The 23,411-nt window shown below is 43.4% G+C and overlaps 2 protein-coding genes across 16 annotated transcripts in view; both read left to right on the top strand.

Annotated features, from left to right (window-relative positions):
* The first annotated feature begins 1,419 nt into the window (after nucleotides 1–1,419).
* On the top strand, nucleotides 1,420–14,161 carry LOC139391192 (protein eva-1 homolog C). Of its 2 annotated transcripts, XM_071138795.1 has the most exons (8): nucleotides 1,420–1,656; nucleotides 10,877–11,079; nucleotides 11,487–11,610; nucleotides 11,853–12,005; nucleotides 12,394–12,537; nucleotides 12,699–12,776; nucleotides 12,905–12,988; nucleotides 13,336–14,161. In XM_071138795.1, exons 1-8 carry the CDS (start codon nucleotides 1,545–1,547, stop codon nucleotides 13,728–13,730), a joined length of 1,293 nt encoding a protein of 430 aa, XP_070994896.1. In that variant the 5' UTR covers nucleotides 1,420–1,544; the 3' UTR covers nucleotides 13,731–14,161. The 2 variants fall into 2 exon arrangements, with proteins under 2 accessions (XP_070994896.1, XP_070994897.1); XM_071138796.1 differs by lacking the exon at nucleotides 12,905–12,988 and having other exon boundaries at nucleotides 1,426–1,656; nucleotides 13,336–14,133.
* A 492-nt stretch (nucleotides 14,162–14,653) lies between these two features.
* Nucleotides 14,654–23,411, top strand: part of LOC139391189 (OCRL inositol polyphosphate-5-phosphatase) — a 39,298-nt gene continuing 30,540 nt past the window's right edge. For 3 of the 14 annotated variants that reach the window (XM_071138787.1, XM_071138783.1, XM_071138785.1), the window contains exons 1-4: nucleotides 15,307–15,558; nucleotides 16,254–16,334; nucleotides 22,652–22,743; nucleotides 23,159–23,197. In XM_071138787.1, the coding sequence (XP_070994888.1) occupies nucleotides 15,512–15,558; nucleotides 16,254–16,334; nucleotides 22,652–22,743; nucleotides 23,159–23,197 (259 nt within the window). In that variant the 5' untranslated portion in view covers nucleotides 15,307–15,511. Of the gene's footprint in view, nucleotides 14,847–15,144; nucleotides 15,571–16,241; nucleotides 16,335–22,651; nucleotides 22,744–23,158; nucleotides 23,198–23,411 lie in introns of those variants that run through there. The other 11 variants (XM_071138784.1, XM_071138786.1, XM_071138782.1 and 8 more) reach the window with 7 other exon arrangements.

The raw sequence follows: 23,411 nt of genomic DNA, 5'->3' as shown, positions 1-23,411 counted from the left end.
GTTGTTTAAAGTTTGCCACAAGCCACCTGGGAGACACACCAAACATGTGGAAGAAGGTGCTCTGGTCAGATGAAACCAAAATTTAACTTTTTGGCAACAATACAAAACGTTATGTTTGGCGTAAAAGCAACACCCTGAACACACCATGCCCACTGTCAAACATGATGGTGGCAGCATCATGGTTTGGGCCTGCTTTTCTTCAGCAGGGATAGGGAAGATGGTTAAAATTGATGGGAAGATGGATGGAGGACCATTCTGGAAGAAAACCTGATGGAGTCTGCAAAAGACCTGAGACTGGGACGGAGATTTGTCTTCCAACGAGACAATGATCCAAAACATAAAGCAAAATCTACAATGGAATGGTTCAAAAATAAACATATCCAGGTGTTAGAATGGCCAAGTCAAAGTCCAGACCTGAATCCAATCGAGAATCTGTGGAAAGAAAACTGCTGTTCACAAATGCTCTCCATCCAACCTCACTGAGCTCGAGCTGTTTTGCAAGGAGGAATGGGAAAAAAAATCAGTCTCTCGATGTGCAAAACTGATAGAGACATACCCCAAGCGACTTACAGCTGTAATTGCAGCAAAAGGTGGCGCTACAAAGTATTAACTTAAGGGGGCTGAATAATTTTGCACGCCCAATTTTTCAGTTTTTGATTTGTTAAAAAAGTTTGAAATATCCAATAAATGTCGTTCCACTTCATGATTGTGTCCCACTTGTTGTTGATTCTTCACAAAAAAATACACTTTTATATCTTTATGTTTGAAGCCTGAAATGTGGCAAAAGGTCGCAAAGTTCAAGGGGGCCGAATACTTTCGCAAGGCACTGTAGCTACTTTTTAATTTGAATGTATTTAAAAATAAAAATAAAATTGACACCAGTAATTTTACCTCTACTTGAGTAAAATGTCATTAAAGAAACAATAGTCCTACTTGAGTAGGATATTTCACTACTCTTTCCACCCCTGCATTTGGAATGCAGATAACCTCTTTGTCTATATGAACAGGACTCTCCATGTTGACCAGTGGGCTGCTGGGGGTCTTGATTCGGCCGTTACACACGCAGGGTCAATACATGTTATCACACTAAACAAAGAAGGTATCCATGTGGACCTAATAGCTGTGTTGAGCTTATTTATTGTCAATAACAATAACATAACATTGGTCTCTTCTTATATACAGTAGGTTGATAGTTCTCACAACTTGGACGGTAGGTGATAAACACACAAATGGACAAAAATGCTTGCATGCACACCCACAAGCACATGCATGCACACATGCATGCACAATTGTACGTATGTATACACACACACACACACACACACACACACACACACACACACACACACACACACACACACACACACACACACACACACACACACACAGACGTACACACAACAGTCAGCTGATCCTTTTGACTGTGAAAAGGGGGACTGTTCGACGGTCAAGACAATGGGTATCATTGACCACTCGCTCACGGTCAGTAAACAGCCAAGCAGCATCGCATAGTGATAAACCCCACTGGTGGTGTGTAATATAGGATGGGCACCATGACAGTCCCATGGAGCTTCTGGAGGTCCTGCTGGTCTCTGTCCCTCTTCCTCATCCTGGCTCTGAACACACACAGTGCATGGTCCTCTCCCGATTTCTCCGGTAAGTGTGTTTTCGGCCTTTGTTATTGCTGTTATATAGAAAAAGTGGGGAAAATAGATACTGGTATGGCTCACTCAGCACTACATGTTGTGTAGAGAGGAAGCCTGCGCAAGACACGAGCAGCATCCCAAATGGCACCCGGTTTGCTCACAGGGCTCTGGTCAAAGTTGTGCACTATGTAGGGAATAGGATGTCATTTGGGACGGTACATTCCCTGATTTATCTCCTGGACATCCTGTGCCAACAAACAGCGGCAGCGGTTCACTGTGAGAGACAATTGTCAGGGTTAAAGCACCCTGTCCTCCTCATTGACAATAATGTCATTATAATAACCATTATAATTCTGAAAATATACAGTGCCTTGCGAAAGTATTCGGCCCCCTTGAACTTTGCGATCTTTTGCCACATTTCAGGCTTCAAACATAAAGATATAAAACAGTATTTTTTTGTGAAGAATCAACAACAAGTGGGACACAATCATGAAGTGGAACGACATTTATTGGATATTTCAAACTTTTTTAACAAATCAAAAACTGAAAAATTGGGCGTGCAAAATTATTCAGCCCCTTTACTTTCAGTGCAGCAAACTCTCTCCAGAAGTTCAGTGAGGATCTCTGAATGATCCAATGTTGACCTAAATGACTAATGATGATAAATACAATCCACCTGTGTGTAATCAAGTCTCCGTATAAATGCACCTGCACTGTGATAGTCTCAGAGGTCCGTTAAAAGTGCAGAGAGCATCATGAAGAACAAGGAACACACCAGGCAGGTCCGAGATGCTGTTGTGAAGAAGTTTAAAGCCGGATTTGGATACAAAAAGATTTCCCAAGCTTTAAACATCCCAAGGAGCACTGTGCAAGCGATAATATTGAAATGGAAGGAGTATCAGACCACTGCAAATCTACCAAGACCTGGCCGTCCCTCTAAACTTTCAGCTCATACAAGGAGAAGACTGATCAGAGATGCAGCCAAGAGGCCCATGATCACTCTGGATGAACTGCAGAGATCTACAGCTGAGGTGGGAGACTCTGTCCATAGGACAACAATCAGTCGTATATTGCACAAATCTGGCCTTTATGGAAGAGTGGCAAGAAGAAAGACATTTCTTAAAGATATCCATAAAAAGTGTCGTTTAAAGTTTGCCACAAGCTACCTGGGAGACACACCAAACATGTGGAAGAAGGTGCTCTGGTCAGATGAAACCAAAACTGAACTTTTTGGCAACAATGCAAAACGTTATGTTTGGCGTAAAAGCAACACAGCTCATCACCCTGAACACACCATCCCCAATGTCAAACATGGTGGTGGCAGCATCATGGTTTGGGCCTGCTTTTCTTCAGCAGGGACAGGGAAGATGGTTAAAATTGATGGGAAGATGGATTGAGCCAAATACAGGACCATTCTGGAAGAAATTCTGCAAAAGACCTGAGACTGGGAAGGAGATTTGTCTTCCAACAAGACAATGATCCAAAACATAAAGCAAAATCTACAATGGAATGGTTCAAAAATAAACATATCCAGGTGTTAGAATGGCCAAGTCAAAGTCCAGACCTGAATCCAATCGAGAATCTGTGGAAAGAACTGAAAACTGCTGTTCACAAATGCTCTCCATCCAACCTCACTGAGCTCGAGCCGTTTTGCAAGGAGGAATGGGAAAAAATGTCAGTTTCTCGATGTGCAAAACTGATAGAGACATACCCCAAGCGACTTACAGCTGTAATCGCAGCAAAAGTTGGCGCTACAAAGTATTAACTTAAGGGGGCTGAATAATTTAGCACGCCCAATTTTTCAGTTTTTGATTTGTTAAAAATGTTTGAAATATCCAATAAATGTCGTTCCACTTCATGATTGTGTCCCACTTGTTGTTGATTCTTCACAAAAAAATACAGTTTTATATCTTTATGTTTGAAGCCTGAAATGTGGCAAAAGGTCACAAAGTTCAAGGGGGCCGAATACTTTCGAAAGGCACTGTAATTATTGCTTAATTCTCCACATATCACTGATAATGGCCATGCCATTATCTGTTTCAATACACATATCAAGCAAACATTATTTAGATTTATAGGCCTGAGTAATAGTATTTTTTTTGTAGTTAATTAAATAAGAATGACATTGACACCCGTTTGAGCTGATAACAGTGATTAAGTACACCACCCAGTTCATGAAAATGGTTTGCTCATACAGACTATATATATATGCTATATAAAGCAGGCAGACAGGCATCAAGGAATTCAGTTACTGTTTATTAGGAAGCGGCCTGAGACGGCCGGCAGGAGGAGAGTTACCGGACTTAGTCTGTGCGCAGACCGAACAAGCAGCCACGAAACGACGCGTGTCATGCTCCCGGGTGGGCCACCAAAAACGCTGGCGAATGGAAGCAAGCGTACCCCGAACGCCAGGGTGGCCGGCTAACTTGGCAGAGTGAGCCCACTGAAGAACGGCCAGACGAGTAGGAACGGGAACGAAAAGAAGGTTCCTAGGACAAGCGCGCGGCGACGGAGTGTGAGTGAGCGCTTGTTTTACCTGCCTCTCAATTCCCCAGACAGTCAACCCGACAACACGCCCCTCAGGGAGAATCCCCTCGGGGTCAGTGGAGGCTACTGAAGAACTGAAGAGACGAGACAAAGCATCAGGCTTGGTGTTCTTAGAGCCCGGACGATAAGAAATCACGAACTCGAAACGAGCGAAAAACAGCGCCCAACGCGCCTGACGCGCATTAAGTCGTTTGGCAGAACGGATGTACTCAAGGTTCCTATGGTCAGTGAACGTTACAACTGGCAAAACAAGTCACCTAAGCGGATCGATTGCCTTGACATAGGGAAGACAGGGCCCTGGAAGCCTCCTCCCCAAAAACAGATCGATCAAAAACCCGTATCATCTCCTCCTTAAAGTCCTGATACTGGTTAGTACACTCAGCCCTTGCCTCCCAGATTGCCGTGCCCCACTCACGAGCCCGTCCAATAAGGAGAGATATGACGTAGGCGACACGAGCAGTGCTCCTGGAGTAAGTGTTGGGCTGGAGAGAAAACACAATATCACACTGGGTGAGGAACGAGCGGCATTCAGTGGGCTCCCCAGAGTAACACGGCGGGTTATTGATTCTGGGCTCCGGAGATTCGAAAGCCCTGGAAGTGGCCGGTGGATCGAGGCGGAGATGGTGAACCTGTTCTGTGAGGTTGGAGACTTGGGTGGCCAGGGTCTCAACGGCATGTCGAGCAGCAGACACTTCCTGCTCGTGTCTGCCTAGCATCGCTCCCTGGATCCCGACGGCTGAGTGGAGAGGATCCGAAGTCGCTGGGTCCATTCTTGGTCGGATTCTTCTGTTATGGTGAGTGAATGAGGACCCAAAAGCGAACTAACTTAAACAGAGCTTCTTTAATAACCAAACATAGGTAGGCTCAGATAGACCGGCAGATTCCGACAGGACAGGACAAGGTTACAGCAAACATGACGATAGTCTGGCTCAGGCATGAAACACAACAAACAAGAATCCGACAAGGACAGGAACAGAAACAGAGAGAGATATAGGGACCTAATCAGAGGGAAAAAGGGAACAGGTGGGAAACGGGGTGAATGGGTAGTTAGAGGAGACAAGGAACAGCTGGGGGAAAGCGGGGGAGAAAAGGTAACCTAACAACGACCAGCAGAGGGAGACAGGGTGAAGGGAAAGGACAGAGACAAGACACAACATGACAGTACATGACACTTTCAGCGTGGTATGATCGTCGGTGCCAGGCATGCCGGTTCCAGCATCTCAGAAATGGCCTGACTTCCTGTGCTTTTCACCCATGACAGTGTCTAGGGTTTACAGAGAATGGTGCCACAAACAAAAAGCATTCAGTCAGCGGCAATCCTGTGGGCGTAAACAGCTTGTTGATAAGAGGTTTAAGGAGAATGGTAAGAATGGTGCAAGCTAACAGGCGGGCCACAAACATACAAATAACGGCGCAGTGCAACAGTGTTGTGCAGAACGACATCTCGGAACACAAAACTCATCGGTCTTTGCCACAGATAGGCTATTGCTGTACACCACCACACCATATTCCATTCCTATCAGCTAAAAACAAGAAGAAGCAGCTCCAGTGGGCACGCAATCAATAAGACAGAACAATTGAGGAGTGGAAAAACATTGTCTTGTATGACAAATCCCGGTTCCTGTTGTGTCATGCTGATGGCAGTCAGGATTTAGCATAAGCAGCATCAGTCCATGGCCCCATCTTGCCTGGTATCAATAGTACAGGCTGGTGGCGGTGGTGTAATGGTGTGGGGAAGGTTTTCCTGGCACATGTTAGGTCCCTTGATATTAATTGAGCAATGTTTCCATGCCCTGAAGAAGTCAGGCTGTTACTAGATGGATGTACCTAATAAAAATGGCCAGTGAGTGTATTTGTGTTGTCCTGGTTGCATATTCATTGATGAATGTCAGACACATCAGCATGACAACAGTCAGAGATGTTACATGATGATTTGTTTGGACAAGATAGACAGCCAGTCCATGCAGGGTGACCACTACTGACCAGTGTTGCCTTTGTCTGGGGCTTGTCATGTCACTCTATCTCTATATCTGACCATTACAGGGATCAACATCTGTGTATGGGTGTGAGCAATGAGCTGCTCTAAGAATAGCACATTGTGAGGGAGAGACTGGTACTGCCCTACCGTGGCTCTGCAGAGCTGCATAACATTGGGGAACACAAAACAGACCCAGCCAGGAAGAGACAGACAGGGGCCAGGGCATAGAAATAGAATGACTAGAAAGGACATTTATTCTATTTCTATGGCCCAGGAAATCACTGTGACAATAAGATGAGTCCAAATCCAACAATAGAATAAGAATGACTAGAAGAGATCATTTCCCTTTATGTCAACATTTTGTCCATTCTAGGAATTCTATTTCTATGGATCCAACTCTGTTATGAACTCTGTTATCCTATGTGATTGTGTATCATAGCACAACACTGCTCAGGAGAGCTACTCCCAATGTTTGGGACACAACCCTCTTGTAACCAGGGCTGGGTGACCATGAGTACAATGACACAGGACACAGAATGTGCAATGTGTCAAACTGTTGCTTCACAGATGAAGCCTAGTCCTCATTTAAGAAGCATTTTCAATCAAGGGAGATTCTCCATTAAAAGGGCTTTTTTGTTCAGGATAGGCTTCGTCAGTGTCAGGTAAACCGGCCAAGATGGTCTATCAAATCAAATCAAATTAATATATGAAGCCCTTCTTACATCAGCTGATGTCTCAAAGTGCTAAAACCCCAAACAGCAAGTAATGCAGGTGTAGAAGCACCTGCATTACATGAGATGTAATGTAATTCCATTGTTAAAAGATGATGACTTAGGAAAAACAAACTCCTTCTGTGTTAAGTCAATTATTTTATTTGTATGGCAATTGATTTATTACTAACTCTACTTTATTTGGTCTTGGTTCAACAAGTCAAGAGTATCAAGCCCTATATGGCTTCTTGAATGTGAGGTCATCCTTTATTTCTTAAATATGTTTCATAAACTCTGAACAGCTTGTCAACTAGTAAAAAGCTGATTAAAACCACTCCCAGAAGATTAGATACAGACTTCAGAAAGTACACTACATACACAAACGTATTTGGACACCCTATCAAATGAGTTGATACGGCTATTTCAGCCACACCCGTTGTTGACAGGTGTATAACATCGAGCACACAGCCATGCAATCTCCATAGACAAACATTGGCAGTAGAATGGCCTTACTGAAGAGCTCAGTGACTTAAAACATGGCACCGTCGTAGGATGCCACCTTTCCAACAAGTCAGTTTGTCAAATTCCTGCCCTGCTAAAGCTTCCCCGGGTCAACAGTAAGTGTTGTTATTGTAAAGTGGAAACATCTGCGAGCAACAACAGCTCTGCCACGAAGTAGTAGGCCACACAAGCTCACAGAACTAGACCGCCGATTGCTGAAGCACATAGCGAGTAAAAATCGTCTGTCCTCGGTTGCAACACTCACTACCGAGTTCCAAACTGCCTCTGGAAGCAATGTCAGCACAAGAACTGTTACCAACTAATGAGCTCACAAAATGGATTTCCATGGCCGAGCAGCCACACACAAGCCTAAGGTCACAATGCGCAATGTCAAGTGTTGGCTGGAGTGGTGTAAAGCTCGCCGCCATTGGACTCTGGAGCAGTGGAAATGAGTTCTCTGGAGTGATAAATCACGATTCACCATCTGGCAGTCCGATGGACAAATCTGGGTTTGGCGGATGCAAGGAGAACGCTACCTGCTCCAATGCACAGTGCCAACTGTGAAGTTTGGTGGAGGAATAATGGTCATCGACTGTTTATCATGGTTCGGGCTAGACCCCTTAGTTCCAGTGAAGGGAAAGCTTAACGCTACAGCATACAATGCATCTAGACAATTCTGTGTTTCCAACTTTGTGGCAACAGTTTGGGGAAGGCCCTTTCCTGTTTCAGCATGGCAATGCCCCCGTGCACAGAGCGTGGTCCATACAGAAATGGTTTGTCGAGATTGGTGTGGAAGAACTTGACTGGCCTGCGCAAAGCCCTGACCTCAACCCCATCGAACACCTTCGGGATGAATTGGAATGCCGACTGCGAGCCAGGCCTAATCGCACAAGATCAGTGTCCGACGTCACTCATGCTCTTGTGGCTGAATAGAAGCAAATCCCTGCAGCAATGTTCCAACATCTAGTGGAAAGCCTTCCCAGAAGAGTGGAGGCTGTAATAGCAGCAAAGCAACTCCATATTAATGCCCATGATTTTGGAATGAAATGTTCGACGAGCACATACTTTTGGTCATGAAGTTTATTTACACCCCTTGACCTTTTCCACATTTTGTTGTGTTAAAATTGATTAAATTTAGATTAGTTAGTTAGGCCTTAGTTATCTTTGTTTTCTTTATTATTTTGGTTAGGTCAGGGTGTGACATGGGGGATTTATGTGTTTTGCTGGTCTAGGGGTTTTGTATGTTTATGGGGTGTTACCTAGTCTAGGTGTTTATGTAAGTCTATGGTTGCCTAGATTGGTTCTCAATTAGAGGCAGGTGTTTATCGTTGTCTCTGATTGGGAACCATATTTAGGCAGCCATGTTCTTTGGTTATTTTGTGGATGGTTGTCTTCTGTCATTGCACCAGATAGGACTGTTTTGGTTTTCACAGTTGTTGTGTTGGTATTTTGTAGTGTTCATGGTTTTTGTCTTTATTAAACATGTTGAACACTAACCACCTTGCATTTTGGTCCTCTTCTCCTTCAACGGAAGAAAATTGTTACAGTACCACTCTCCATATTTTCAAGAATAGTAGTGACTGCATCATGTTATGGGTATGCTTGTATTCGTTAAGGACTAGGTAGTTATTTTAAGTTTAAAAAATAAACGGAATGGAATAACCTAAAACACAAGGCCAAATCTAGAGTTGCTTACCAAGAAGACAGTGAATGTTCCTGAGTGGGGGAGTAACAGTTTTGTCTTAAATCTGCTTGTAAATCTATGGGAAGACTTAAATGGTTGTCTAGCAATGATCAATGACCAATTTGACAGAGCTTGAAGAATTTTCTAAAGAATAACGTTTGAATATTGTACAATCCAGGTGTGCAAATCTCTTAGAGACTAACCCTATCACACCCTGATCTGTTGCACCTGTCCTTGTGCTTGTCTCCACCCCCCCCCTCCAGGTGTCGCCCATCTTCCCCATTATCCCCTGGGTACTTATACCTGTGTTTTCTGTCTGTTTGTTGCCAGTTCATCTTGTTTGTTCAAGCCTACCAGCGGGTTGTTTCAGCTCCTAGTCGCTCTTTTGCGCGTCCTCCTGGTTTTTGACCTTTGCCTGTCTTAACATGTTTTCACTTTGACATTAGGGGCATTGTGTATAGACGGGTAATAAATACAAATAAATTCAACCCATTTTGAATTCAGGCTGTAACACAACAAATTTTTGGAATAAGCCATAAGTTTATTGGTCACATACACATGGTTAGCAGATGTCAATGCGAGTGTAGCGAAATGCTTGTGCTTCTAGTTCTGACAGTGCAGTAACAACTAACAAGTAATCTGACAATTCCACAACAATTTCCTCATACACACAAATGTAAGTGGATGGAATAAGAATATGTACATATAAATATATGGAGGAGCGATAGCTGAGTGGCATAGGCAAGATGCAATAGATGGAATAAAATACAGTGTATACATATGAGATGAGTAATGTAAGATATGTAAACATTAAAGTAGTATTATTTAAAATGACTAGTGATCCATTTATTAAAGTGGTCAATGATTTGTGTATGTATGTAGGCAGCAGCCTCTGAGTTAGTGATTGCTGTTTAACATTCTGATTGCCTTGAGATAGAAGCTGTTTTTCAGTCTCTCGGTCCCAGCTTTGATGCACCTGTACTGACCTCGCCTTCTGGATGGTAGCGGGGTGAACAGGCAGTGGCTCGGGTGGTTATTGTCCTTGATGATATTTTTGGCCTCCCTGTGACATCGGGTGCTGTAGGTGTCCTGGAGGGCAGATAGTTTTCCACCGGTGATGCGTTGTGCAGACCGCACCACCCTCTGGAGAGCCTTGCGTTTGATGGAGGTGCAGTTGCCATACCAGACAGTGACACAGCCCGACAGGATGCTCTCAATTGTGCATCTGTAAAAGTTTGTGAGTGTTTTAGGTGCCAAGTCAAATTTCTTCAGCCTCCTGAGGTTGAAGAGGCGCTGTTGTGCCTTCTTCGCCACACTGCCTTCTTCACCACAATTTGTCTGTGATGTGTATGCCAAAGAACTTAACTTTACACCTTCTCCACCACTGTCTCGTCGATGTGGATAGGGGGGTGCTCCCTCTGCTGTTTCCTGAAGTGCATGATCATCTCCTTTGTTTTGTTGACGTTAATGAGAGGTTGTTTTCCTGGCACCACACTCCAGTCAAGGGGTATGAATACTTTCTGAAGGTACTGCATGACAAGTCACTGCATGACACTGCATGACTGTTTGAACAGTGTTATATTGTACTGGCAGTGCCTGCCTCTAAAATGTAAAATCAATTACAGTACAATATTTTGGCATAATAATCCCCATTCTTGCTTAATAGGGCCTATTTCTTTGAATTATTTTCTATGTGCATTTTCTGCTCCATTTCTTGAGAAGTGGTGGATTTGATCAAAAGCATTGACAGTTGTCAGTTTGATCTTTGAGGTCTGTCTTATCTCCATGCATACCTTCTGTTCCTTTTCAGTGTACCTCCACACAATACTAAGAAACCACACTGCTCATGCCTGCGATGGAGACACCCTTTCTATCAAGTGTCCCTCCAGAACCTCTGTGTCCGTCCTGTCAGCATTCTACGGACGTCGTGTCCCCAGCAAGAACTTATGTCCCCCTGCAAACACAAACATGACTGAGGACAACACTGGATGCACTTCCACTGTCGCTATCCAGGTACAGTTTAGTAATTAGCCATACAGAGTTGTCCTCTATTACTGACAGCAAAACAGAAGCCAACTTATCAGCAGTTAGCTCCACAAGTTGATAACTTAAGAACATTGGACTCTTCACTTAAATAATATGAATCACATACTGTTAGGACTTACTACAGCAGTGATTGAATATGTTGTGGGTTTGAACCTGGGTATGCCTCAAGACTGTCTGCTGAGCTAAAGCCTTTTGATGAGTAACCTTGCCTGAGACCTAAGGACTTGCACAAGCATTTCGCTACACTCGCATTAACATCTGCTAACCATGTGTATGTGACAAATAAAATTTGATTTGATTTGATTTGATTTAGGACTTGCATGTAAATGTGCATATTTTTCTCACACTCAGACATTGTTGTATTGACCCTGCAGAAAGTGGTGTCGGAGTGTCAGGACCGGCGTTCCTGTCATATACCTGTCATTAGCCCAGTGTTTGGTCAGGACCCCTGTCCCCTCACCAGCAAGTACCTCATAGTGTCCTACAAGTGCCGCCCAGGTGAGACGAGTCCACAGGGTTTGATTGTGTGGGGGTAACACAAACTGTCCTAAAGTGTGGTTGTGAATTTAGGAGACAAAAGATCTTGAATAGTACTCCACAACTGAATACATCAGATACATCAGGAAATTAAATTGGTCTGTTTCTATTTAACTGAATAGGATAATATCTAATTCTATTGAAATATACAGTATTATACAGTAAGTTTGTCAGTGATCGATACTGCTGTTTTTATCTTTCAGAGCACCACCGTACTAGGTTGGTGTGTGAAAACGAGAGACTGAGGCTGGTGTGTAAGAATAACACTGTCCTGGCTATCTACTCGGCTACATTTGGTCACCTGCTGCACGGGAGTCCCAACTGTCCTCAGGAAACTGCACCACAGCCTGACATGGGTCTGAAACCATAGTCATTGGTGTGAAACAGGGAACTAAAGTGTCATCTAGTGGTCAAATACTAGGATAAAAATAATGTGCATTTATCAGTACATAATCAATAGTGTGTGTTACTATGTTACTTACTACAGATGAGTAACACATGAGTAGGCATAAGGTACATGGATATACCCTTGACCTATACATGTTTTCAACCTCTATAGCCTACTGTATATCAGAGTCAGACCAGGATCAAATGCCTATTTTAAATACTTGTGCTTGATTAAGGTTGGAGTTTATACTTTAGGGACTAGTCCTTTTGCTTGTTTGTATCAGACTATATCAAGCACAGCTCAAGTATTTGACTTATTTGACCCACATCTGATCAGAGTATACATCTATCCTTCAGAGTGTCTGTCACCATCTGCCCTGAGGAAGGTGTCACGCAGGTGTCATGGCCGAGCCAACTGCTCAGTGCTGGCTGACACTCAGAACTTTGGGGACCCATGTTTTCCTGGCACCAGGAAGCACCTGAGAGTCTCCTTTACATGTGGTATGTGACTAGAAGTCAAAGAGCCACAACCATGTGAGAGACACAAACATCATGGTGTCTATAACCCACAGTTGAAGAAATTGTTTTCATGGACTCACCAGATTACCGAGAAAATGTTTCAGGAGAAGTTGATCAAAATGAACCCTCTTTTGCCTCACCAGTTCCTCGATATCTCTTGGAGGATGTGCGACGGAGTGGATCAACATCAGACCCTTTCTTGATCTCAGACTACACACATGGTAAGACACAAATACATGTATCCAAGTAAATGTAGCTAGCTCAGCTACTAGTAGTGCAATTAGGTCGGTGGACAATATGATTTGCAGCCGTTGGGCAGAAGGCACAGTAAGTCCCTTCTCATCTGCAGGAGGCTGGTACACTGGCCCCGGCGTCATCAGGCCTCAAAACGTGCTTTATACCAACTCTCTGGAAATTTTTGACAAAATGCTGGGTAGGTCTATTGTTTTCTGTGTGCATGTAGGCTGGTTACTCATTAGCAGGGCCTCTTTGTACTTTATATAATATGCCTTGTCTTACTTAATGATCAGCAGGCACCCATCATTAGCCTGGTCCCAGACCTCTTTGTTCTGTATAGCTGTAGGATTTGGCAAGACAGCACAAATAGATCTGGGTCCAGGGCAACCAATTGTAACTATCTCGATTGTATAGCTGTTAATATAGGCTTTGTACTTCTATCTATTTCTCATTGAGCAATATCACCACTCTAGATTTGGCCTTGTGTTTTAGGTTATTCCATTCCGTTCACCCCAGACTAGTGTGTCATCCCTCCACCCACAGGTCTTCCAGAGAGAGTGGCCCTCTACTTTGTCTCAGGGATCTGCGCTGGTCTAGTCTTCCTACTCTGTCTGTTCGGCCTGCGCTCCACCTTGGTGAGGGACGTCAAGGACTTGGCAACAGAGCTGGGGGATGAGCTCAAGGCCAGCCGCAGACCCCGCCGGGAAGTCATGGAGGACCAGTATGACGACGACACCTCTGATGCCTCCTCCTTCCGCCGCCTCACCCAGTCCTACCGTGCGGCGGATATCTTTAGTCCAGCGACCATGACGGTGGAGATGGTGGAGAGGGAGGGAGAGGAGAAGGAGATGCCCAAGTTCGGAGACATCTGGCCCCACAGGGACTCCAGCCCATACGCCATCCATAAGATAATAGGGAATAGAATAGAATATCCATAAAATAAAAGCCTGCAGTGCCCGAGACTCCACAGGAGTAGAGTAGAATAGAATCAAATTGAATAGACATAAGATAAAGGCCAGCAATGTCTGAATATCTATAGGTATTTTATTGTATTCTATACTACACACAAAATAAAAGGCCTGCAATGCCTGAGAATCCACAGGAAAGCTTGTGGGAACAGACAGCAGCAACACATTAATCATAGACTGAAAATGAATATTTAGTAGACATTATTTTCTTGTAATTCCATGTTATCTATCTTTCCTTAATGTACGTTTTATATGATATGGTGTCCTAACCTCATTATATTCAGATAACTGGAATGAAGCACACACATAATAACAAGTTCAACATGTTTTTGGTTGGTGGGTTTCAATAAACGTAATAACTTTTTGCCTAGAAGTTTGGGGAAATGGTAAGACAATTTCAATTGAGTCAAATCAAATGTTTCTTTGATTTAGGCCTTTTTTGTACCATTAAATTCCATCTGTTGGTGATCTTCATGTAGCCTACAGTAAACTGTCCAGTAGATGACGCCATCCTCAAGCATAGTGTAGGTCCAGCTCATGCTATGGTATACAGACCTCCATTGTTCTCACTGTTTTTCCTCATCCACGTTATTGATAATCTTAGTCCAGGTAAGAAATTAGTAGCTGGAAACGTTTTTGAATACATAGATCCAAGAGTTTTGTCAGTGTAGTCCCTAATTAGGTACTGTATTGCCCTAATACAGTGTAGAGGGGCTAAAGGGTTTTTGTGGGCTCATTCCTTATGGTATGATCAATTCACACACGAACAGGCTTTATGATTATCATAATGATATTCAATTGACTGTTCTGATGTAGCCTGTTTTCTTTCCCCGGACGACCTCGTCCCCACTGCTCTGGAGAAAGTATCCGTGCGCAAATGCTGCGAAGCGGGCAAGTTCACATGAGTGAATCTGTAACCAAATGTGGTACACGAATGGTCGCAACGCAAGTGCCGAGTTTTCGGGTTTATGTAGCCGCTGGATGGCTAACTAGCCTGCCATTGAAGAGGGGAGAAGACAGCACCGCAGACAAGGTGCCACGATGGAGGAGTTACTAGCAATATAATGGCATTCTTATCAAACCTAGGTAGCTAATTATGCCACCGGCATGTTGATTAGCACAGCTAGCACGCATTCTCCGTGTGCGTGTGGATGACACATTTTAAGCCAGGACCAGTCTAGCCATATGAACATAGCATGCAGCCTACCTCTTGCAACAATTTATTGAACCAGCCAAGCTAGACTGAAAATTAATATTTAGTAGACATTATTTTCTTGTCACTTCATGTTATCTTTCCTTAATGTAAGTTTTATATGATATGGTGTCCTAACCTCATTATATTCAGATAACTGGAATGAAGCACACACACAGACTAGCCTGCCCTAGTCTGTGTCCCTGCCCTCTCATGATTGCGGCTGGTTCCTTATTAGTGGCGTTTAAACTGTAAGAGGACAGGAGCTAAGGCTGTCTGGTCAGAAGGAGCCCAGGCTATTGTCGCTAGATAACTCGCTTGGTAACCACACGGCACTGGCTGTCAAGTGGTTGATGGTGGAATTAGCTAGCTAGCTACCTAGCCTATTGCAAGCTTAGCATTACCCGCCCCCCGCCCGCAGCTGTCACCCGGAAGGCCGCGGGTCAGGGGTGGGCCCGGGGATTGAACAACTTTCCTTGCCTAAAACGTCTGGATGGACCCGAGTAAATATAGCTAGTTGCCTATAACTACCATACGCGTGTATATTATATAGCTGATAATGGATTCCTCTTTGGCCTTCGGACGTGACGAGCAGTGTTTGGCAATATCCTTTTGAAAGTCTGTGCCATTTTTTTGTTCTGCTTTTAAAACCTAGCTAGCGTTACGCTAGCACGCTAGCTAACGTTAGCTTCCTGAATATTGTCCAACTGTTTAGGTTCGCTTGCATTTGAATGTAAATTGAAACAGGACAGTTCGTGTAGCTAATACTGTCTTGCGGGTCAAACGTTTGGGTGTGCTACTCTGAACATGTCAGATGTTTATTGATTTGATAACCCATTTAGCCTAGTTACTAAACTAGTTAGATTGGAATGCTATGTTCAGAAGTGCATGCCAGTGTTGGTGGAATGCCTACAGCCTAACGTAACTAAACGCTTGCTTTTTTTTGCTTCAGTTTCCAAAACAATGTAGCTATCAATGTAACCAAATAACCCATTGCTTGGCCCATACAATCTATGGTCATGATGCCTTACTCTTTGAGGCTTGTGCAAATGTACTAACTTTAGTTAACATTTTGTTTCTTTAATAATACCACAAGCATTATAGGCTTTAGATACATTTGAAGAATTTCACAACAGCCTTGAGTAGACAGTCTTGAATAGTTAGTGGCTAAAATATTTGTTCACAAAATCATAGTCAATATTCTGGTTTTATGTTCAAGCAGGGACACAGACTAGCCTGCCCTAGTCTGTGTCCCTGCCCTCTCATGATTGCTGCTGGTTCCTTAATAGTGGTGTTCAAACTGTAAGAGGACAGGAGCTAAGGCTGTCTGGTCAGAAGGAGCCCAGGCTATTGTCGCTGATTGAGTGCTCTGGGGAGTTTATGTAAGTACTAACAATAGAGAATTCATTGTCTGAAATGTAATGTTAATTCATATCTAGGGCTGTTGTGTTGACCGTATTACCGACCACCACACTGGCAGTCATGAGTTATGACCGCAGTCAAATTCCACGTAACTGTTGAGTCATGGTAATCTCCTTTTACGCACTCTGGACATGCGTTAGTAGTACCCAACTCTATCGTACTGTCAGGTCACTAATGGCCTGGTACTCGGCACTCTATTGTCCCTCTAACCACCCACAATGCAAATGCAATTGAAAATCACGACAAACACTTGTCATCAAAACAGTACCATGCTTTTAAAACTCACCTACTGTGATCAATCAATTTGATGAAAGAAATTCAACAACAGGTTGAAACTGAGTGGAAAACATGGCCGTTGTGTATGTGTTTTCTAATCCAAACGCAAACAAATGGACAGCTTTTTGTAAGGTGATGATTCATTCTAAACACCAATGCGCATGGGCCTATATATGACCCCCAGATCTGTAAAAAAATATATTTAAAAAATGAAATCAAATAATGATTGTGGCATTATACAATACATAGTCTAATATCCTACCACATATTACGCACGGGAGAAAAAAACAGATTTAAGATGTCTTCGGTACTTAATTGGTCTAGCCTCTACTGCAAAATTAAACAAATTCTAGTAATCGCCTTTGAGTGGACTGCATTTTTCATTATGGATGGACTGGTTACCTTATGCTACAGTCCAAACTTTGTATCCATGAGCCTGTAGACGATGCTGTTGGTTCATTGATGGTGCAGGGCGGCTTGGAGTTAAGCCCATTAAGCCCAAATCAATCAAAAAGCGGTTTATTTTGTTCGTTTAAATGTTTATTTTTTTTAAAGAACACCTGGAATTAGAATGCACTGGAGTGACCGAGAGAACAGACAGCCATGACTGTCTACAGCGTCAGCGCGTCAAATTAGAAAGCAAGTCTATTTTTCTCGCCGTATTTGGTTGTAAGCTAAGGTTTTATCAGTCAAATAGGCTGCAATTGTTTTCATATATGTAGCCTATCTGTGTTTGGCATTTTTTATATTTTCATAATGACTAGGCTGACACCTTTAGCTACAGAATATCTCACCGAGTGTTTCTTTCCCCTCTATCCTTCATTCCTTTCTCGAGCCTGCAGAGTGAGTGGCTGTCAACATTTTAATGAAATACACTGCTCAAAAAAATAAAGGAAACACTAAAATAACACATCCTAGATCTGAATGAATGAAATATTCTTATTAAATACTTTTCTTTACATAGTTGAATGTGCTGACAAGAAAATCACACAAATTATTAATGGAAATAAAATTTATCAACCCATGGCGGTCTGGATTTGGAGTCACACTCAAAATGAAAGTGGAAAACCACACTACAGGCTGATCCAACTTTGATGTAATGTCCTTAAAACAAGTCAAAATGAGGCTCAGTAGTGTGTGTGGCCTCCACGTGCCTGTATGAAGTCCCGACAACGCCTGGGCATGCTCCTGATGAGGTGGCGGATGGTCTCCTGAGGGATCTCCCAGACCTGGACTAAAGCATCTGCCAACTCCTGGACAGTCTGTGGTGCAACTTGGCGTTGGTGGATGGAGCGAGACATGATGTCCCAGATGTGCTCAATTGGATTCAGGTCTGGGGAACGGGCGGGCCAGTCCATAGCATCAATGCCTTCCTCTTGCAGGAACTGCTGACACACTCCAGCCACATGAGGTCCAGCATTGTCTTGCATTAGGAGGAACCCAGTGCCAACCGCACCAGCATATGGTCTCACAAGGGGTCTGAGGATCTCATCTTGGTGCCTAATGGCAGTCAGGCTACCTCTGGCGAGCACATGGAGGGCTGTGCGGCCCCCCAAAGAAATGCCACCCCACGACTGACCCACCGCCAAACCGGTCAAGCTGGAGGATGTTGCAGGCAGCAGAACGTTCTCCACGGCGTCTCCAGACTCTGTCACGTGCTCAGTGTGAACCTGCTTTCATCTGTGAAGAGCACAGGGCGCCAGTGGCGAATTTGCCAATCTTGGTGTTCTCTGGCAAATGCCAAACGTCCTGCACGGTGTTGGGCTGTAAGCACAACCCCCACCTGTGGACGTTGGGCCCTCATACCACCCTCATGGAGTCTATTTCTGACCGTTTGAGCAGACACATGCACATTTGTGGCCTGCTGGAGGTCATTTTGCAGGGCTCTGGCAGTGCTCCTCCTGCTCCTCCTTGCACAAAGGCGGAGGTAGCGGTCCTGCTGCTGGGTTGTTGCGGCCTCCTCCACGTCTCCTGATGTACTGGCCTGTCTCCTGGTAGCGCCTCCATGCTCTGGACACTACGCTGACAGACACAGCAAACCTTCTTGCCACAGCTCACATTGATGTGCCATCCTGGATGAGCTGCAGTACCTGAGCCACTTGTGTGGGTTGTAGACTCCGTCTCATGCTACCACTAGAGTGAAAGCACCACCAGCATTCAAAAGTGACCAAAACATCAGCCAGGAAGCATAGGAACTGAGAAGTGGTCTGTGGTCACCACCTGCAGAACCACTCCTTTATTGGGGGTGTCTTGCTAATTGCCTATAATTTCCACCTGTTGTCTATTCCATTTGCACAACAGCATGTGAAATCAATCAGTGTTGCTTCCTAAGTGGACAGTTTGATTTCACAGAAGTGTGATTGACTTGGAGTTACATTGTGTTGTTTAAGTGTTCCCTTTATTTTTTTGAGCAGTGTATGTTTTGTTGTGAAAACATGTTACTATAGATGTTCCCAAGCAGATTTCACTTTGTTTCCCAAATGTAACCACTGGGTAGTTGCTGGAACAGGGTTGGAGAGTCCATGGCATACAGAATTTGGGTGGAATATCCCCTGCCATGCAGCGAGAGGCTGCATACTACTCAAACAGTGGTTGATGACTTGAGTGAAATAAGTGTTCTTATAAGCCCAGACATTTCTAAATGCTATCCTGTGTGAAGCACAGTTTTGATGGTGGCCTCTAAAAAAGGATCCCAGCTTTCTACTGCTTCTATATATATTTCTCAGCTTCTAATATTAAGCATTGCTCCACTATAAACGCTATATACTCGGCATGATTAAAAAAACAAACCAGGGAGAAAAGAGGCCTCCATTCACTATTCGATGGGAAAGCGGCCTCCATTCACTAATCGAGTGCATACGGATTAGGTATTTTTTTCACCCTGCCCCTGTTCCTGCCCATTTTAATAACTGGCCATTCTAAATCTGAACTCCTTTTACATGTTAGCAAAGATGAGGTTAAATTGAGAATAGTCTGATCATGATGAGAGAACAGTGTGTGCAGCCTGAGGCAAGGAACAGACCGCAAGCTTTTTTTGCGACTTTTTCATATCATCAATAGCCTATAAACTGAGAGTACAAAACATTAGGAACACCTTGCTCTTTCCATGACAGACTGACCATGTGAATCCAGTTGAAAGCTATGATCCCTTATTGATGTCACTTGTTAAATCCATTTCAATCAGTGTAGATGAAGGGGAAGGAGACCGGTTTAACAAGGATTTTTAAGCCTTCAAACAATTGAGCCATGGATTGTTTATGTGTGCCATTCAGAGGTTGAATGGGCAAGACAAAAGTTTTGTCCCTTTGAACAGGCTTGGTTGTAGGTGTCAGGCGCGCTGGTTTGAGTGCCTTCGAGAAATCCAACACTGCTGGGTTTTTCACGCTCAACAGTTTCCAATGTGTATCAAGAATGGTCCACCACCCAAAGGACGTCAAGTCAACTTAACACAACTGTGGGAAGCATTGGAGTCCACATGGGCCAGCATCCCTGTGGAACGCTTTCGACACTGTAGAGTCCACGACCCGACGAATTGAGGCTGTTCTGAGGGCAAAAATGGGTGCAACTCAATATTAGGAAGGTGTTCCTAATGTTTTATATACTCAGTGTAGTCACATCATGCAGCCCATATATGTGTTGATTTCTAAGACATTCTAAGGTTTGTATCGTTCACAACTAAAGTTGTCAAATAACTCTAAATCTAGCATATAGGACCTTTTCAAATGATCACTTTTATGCTCAATGTAGCCACTTCATATGTGCACTCGTTCTGGAATGGTGAAAATATAATTTCTATCTTATACAGCTAAGTTAAATTATATCCTTCTTACTATAAAATCATATAACATAAGTCCTGTGCCATTATTTTATAAGCATATCTTGTCTGCTAATTGAAGTAGCCTACAGCCTATGGCATGGCGCATAGCCAGATAACAAACAGTAGGCCGACTCATATTTTGTTATTCTGAAATTCATTTTCTTCATATCATGTTTCTTTAGACCTAAAATAAATAATGGATTTATTGTGACGGTGTATATTAAAAGGCTTGGAGATGCTAAAAGTGTTTACGTTTTAATTAAGTCAATTACCGTTAGACCGGCAGTAATTTGCATGACAATTACCGGCCGACACATGTTCATGACCGCCAAAGCCCTATTCATATCTGCCTTTCTCACTCAGACTGGGTCAACAAACATGCACATAATGATGAGTTGCACTCAAGTGGTCAGGTTTATTTTTGTCAAGCTGTGGTGCACAATTTAAGATGACACATTGCATTGCAAAACGTCTTCCGCTCCGACTGCTACTTGTAAGGCATTTTGCTTCTTGTGAACCATCTCTACAAGACAATCTGCAGAACCACCATACCAATGTTGGCTGTGGTGCTGTGTATACTGTAGTCTACCTTGAATAACAAGGTTGCGTCGTTACAATTTTAGCAGTTTAATATTTGAGGTGGAGTGATAATTCCAGGTATGCCTCTAAAGAGAAACAGTGCAGCACTGCAGCATAAAGCGATAGACCTCAGTGCATCATGCCAGAAAGAGCCTGAATTGATCCGCTGTGTCCTGATGGGAGTTCACTGTCAAATGCACGCAGGCCATTTATTACAGATCTCAGATGTCCTAGTGGTTTTCACGTCAGAATCTCATGTTGATGTAGTCTGCTGCCGAAGTGGCTTTTCCTGCAATCAGATGTTTCAGTATAAAAGTGAAAAGTACTGAACTCACGTTGTTGCTGAGTTCTTAATATGGGCAGTCAGGAGCAAGCAGAACAGCCACCGTCTCAAAGTAAACTGTTTACAGCACCCATCTTGGCTTCACACGAGGAGATTCTCAGCCTGCAGCTCGAGCACATGGTTGCTTGTTGGATGTTTTTGTTTAGAGAGCAGTAAGACTCAGCAACATTACATCTGGTGTGTGGCAGAGAGAGGGCAATAAGCCCCAGTACCAGCCACTGTATTATACCGGCATTCCACCACCATGTCCTAGATTCTAATGAGACTGGCATGGGAGCTACCTAAATGCATCAACACTGTACACACTGAGCCAAGCCCTGCTCCAGTCTGACTCGTAGGTCTATGCTTTGCTCTCATAAGCTGAGAGAGGTCCCAGGCCCTCTGTATGACTAGCCTATAGTTGGTTACCAACTTGAAGGAAATGTGCTGAAAGTGCTCGTAAGGCAGTGATTGCAAGGAGAGGTGCCAGGGTTGAATGTAGCCTAAATTACGAAGGGGATAAAACATTGTGATTTGATATATATTTTTAAAAAGTTGGGTGTACTACTTACTGAGTGATCTCCAGCTAGCCTTTTTGGAAAGGAGTGTCCCGACTTGACACATTCCGACAAGCAGCCAGGGTTGAATCATTTTCTACAACTCCACAGTAATCACATTTCCTGGTTAGACTTGAACGGATGTGTGGACATGTTCTGCCGAACCCGGTGCCCTGGCTGCTGCTGCACAGTCATTGTTGGGGACTGAAACATGACCTACATTAACCCACGTAACAGCTCGGGCAAACTCTCCATTTGATATGGATTAAAGCTCAGGCCTTGTAAGCATTTCATATGAGGTTAAGCTGTCTGTTATTTGAGTGTCTTTCATGGATTTCAATTGGAATCGGCTTCAGTTCGCTGATTCTTTGGCTGTTGCGTTGTCATCATCAGGGAGAGAGAGAGAGATATATGACCCTATATTAACCCTAGCATCACAGCTCTGAAGCTCTAACATTCAGACCTAATCATTTACATTTCCTTTCATTGCACTTGCATTTGAATGTCTTGCATGAAACGGCAAAAATTATGCAAGTTATTTAGAAATTTATTTTTTTCCTCCCTGATACATTTTTTGAGATGAGGTCCATGAAATCGCTATGACAAAACCTCTCGCTCACTATATTGCATGAAGCATTATGCAAATTGGATCAAATTAAACTTTTTAGCTGAAAACCAACCATTTAGGGTGCTGTATTTAAATATAATTTCCTCTTCTCCCTCCAGGTTGGGTGTTTTGGCTAACCCTGATGCTGTTGTGTCCTCTCCGGTACCTCAGTTGTCCATACCCATCAACAGTCATTTTCAGATAGTGCGACGTAAGTACACATATGGTTTCTCTAAGTTATCCTTTGAGACTAAATTCCATGCAGTTTGTAATGCAGGCTAAGTAAATTATTTTGAAATTAACTTCCAACAGGCTAGTTTTCAGAGATTTTTATATGAAATTTTTGTGCTTCCAGTCACGAAACAGTTATTTTTGATGCAGGGTCCCTCTCTCCTCAAAATCCTGCAGCTATTTCACTTCACATTCCTTAACTCCTTACCATGGGAGGAGTATTTACTCAAGGTTATTGCTTGTTGTAGTGTGCAACAAGTCCAAGGTGCTTTCTTTTCTCTTGCTAGACAGCATTTAAAAGTCAACAGCAAGTCAAAGTCAACAGCAAGAGCCTATTGGAACCTTCTCACGACATAACCCCCCCTCCCCCCCTCTTTTTACCCGCTTTATTTCAGAGGCCGAAGAAGCGCTGTTCATTGACTTACCATTAAAAAGTAAGACTTTTCTCCTCATACTTCCATTTCTTTTAAAAATGTGCATCCGTCTTGATAGGAATTGTTTCTAATGGAGATTTACTGTAAACAATGGATTAGGTTGTTGTTTCTACCTTTTTATAATATGAGCTTATGTGCAAGACCAGTGTTGTGGCAACAATACTACAATAAAAACATTTCAGTCGGTCTACATTCAATTTGGCTACATTTTTAG

Source organism: Oncorhynchus clarkii, chromosome 31 (assembly GCF_045791955.1).
Source record: "Oncorhynchus clarkii lewisi isolate Uvic-CL-2024 chromosome 31, UVic_Ocla_1.0, whole genome shotgun sequence".
NCBI classification, from domain to species: domain Eukaryota; kingdom Metazoa; phylum Chordata; class Actinopteri; order Salmoniformes; family Salmonidae; genus Oncorhynchus; species Oncorhynchus clarkii.
Note: the sequence above shows the minus strand (reverse complement) of the source record. Positions and strands in the feature narration are given on the sequence as shown.

What these genes read in the sequence shown, in the direction of transcription:
- LOC139391192 (XM_071138795.1), top strand. Translation starts at nt 1,545, where the DNA reads ATGGGCACCATGACAGTCCCATGGAGCTTCTGGAGGTCCTGCTGGTCT. An exon ending in GTCCTACAAGTGCCGCCCAG is followed by an intron (nt 11,611 to 11,852) that starts GTGAGACGAGTC and finishes TTTATCTTTCAG; the next exon opens with AGCACCACCGTACTAGGTTG. An exon ending in GAGAGTCTCCTTTACATGTG is followed by an intron (nt 12,538 to 12,698) that starts GTATGTGACTAG and finishes TTGCCTCACCAG; the next exon opens with TTCCTCGATATCTCTTGGAG.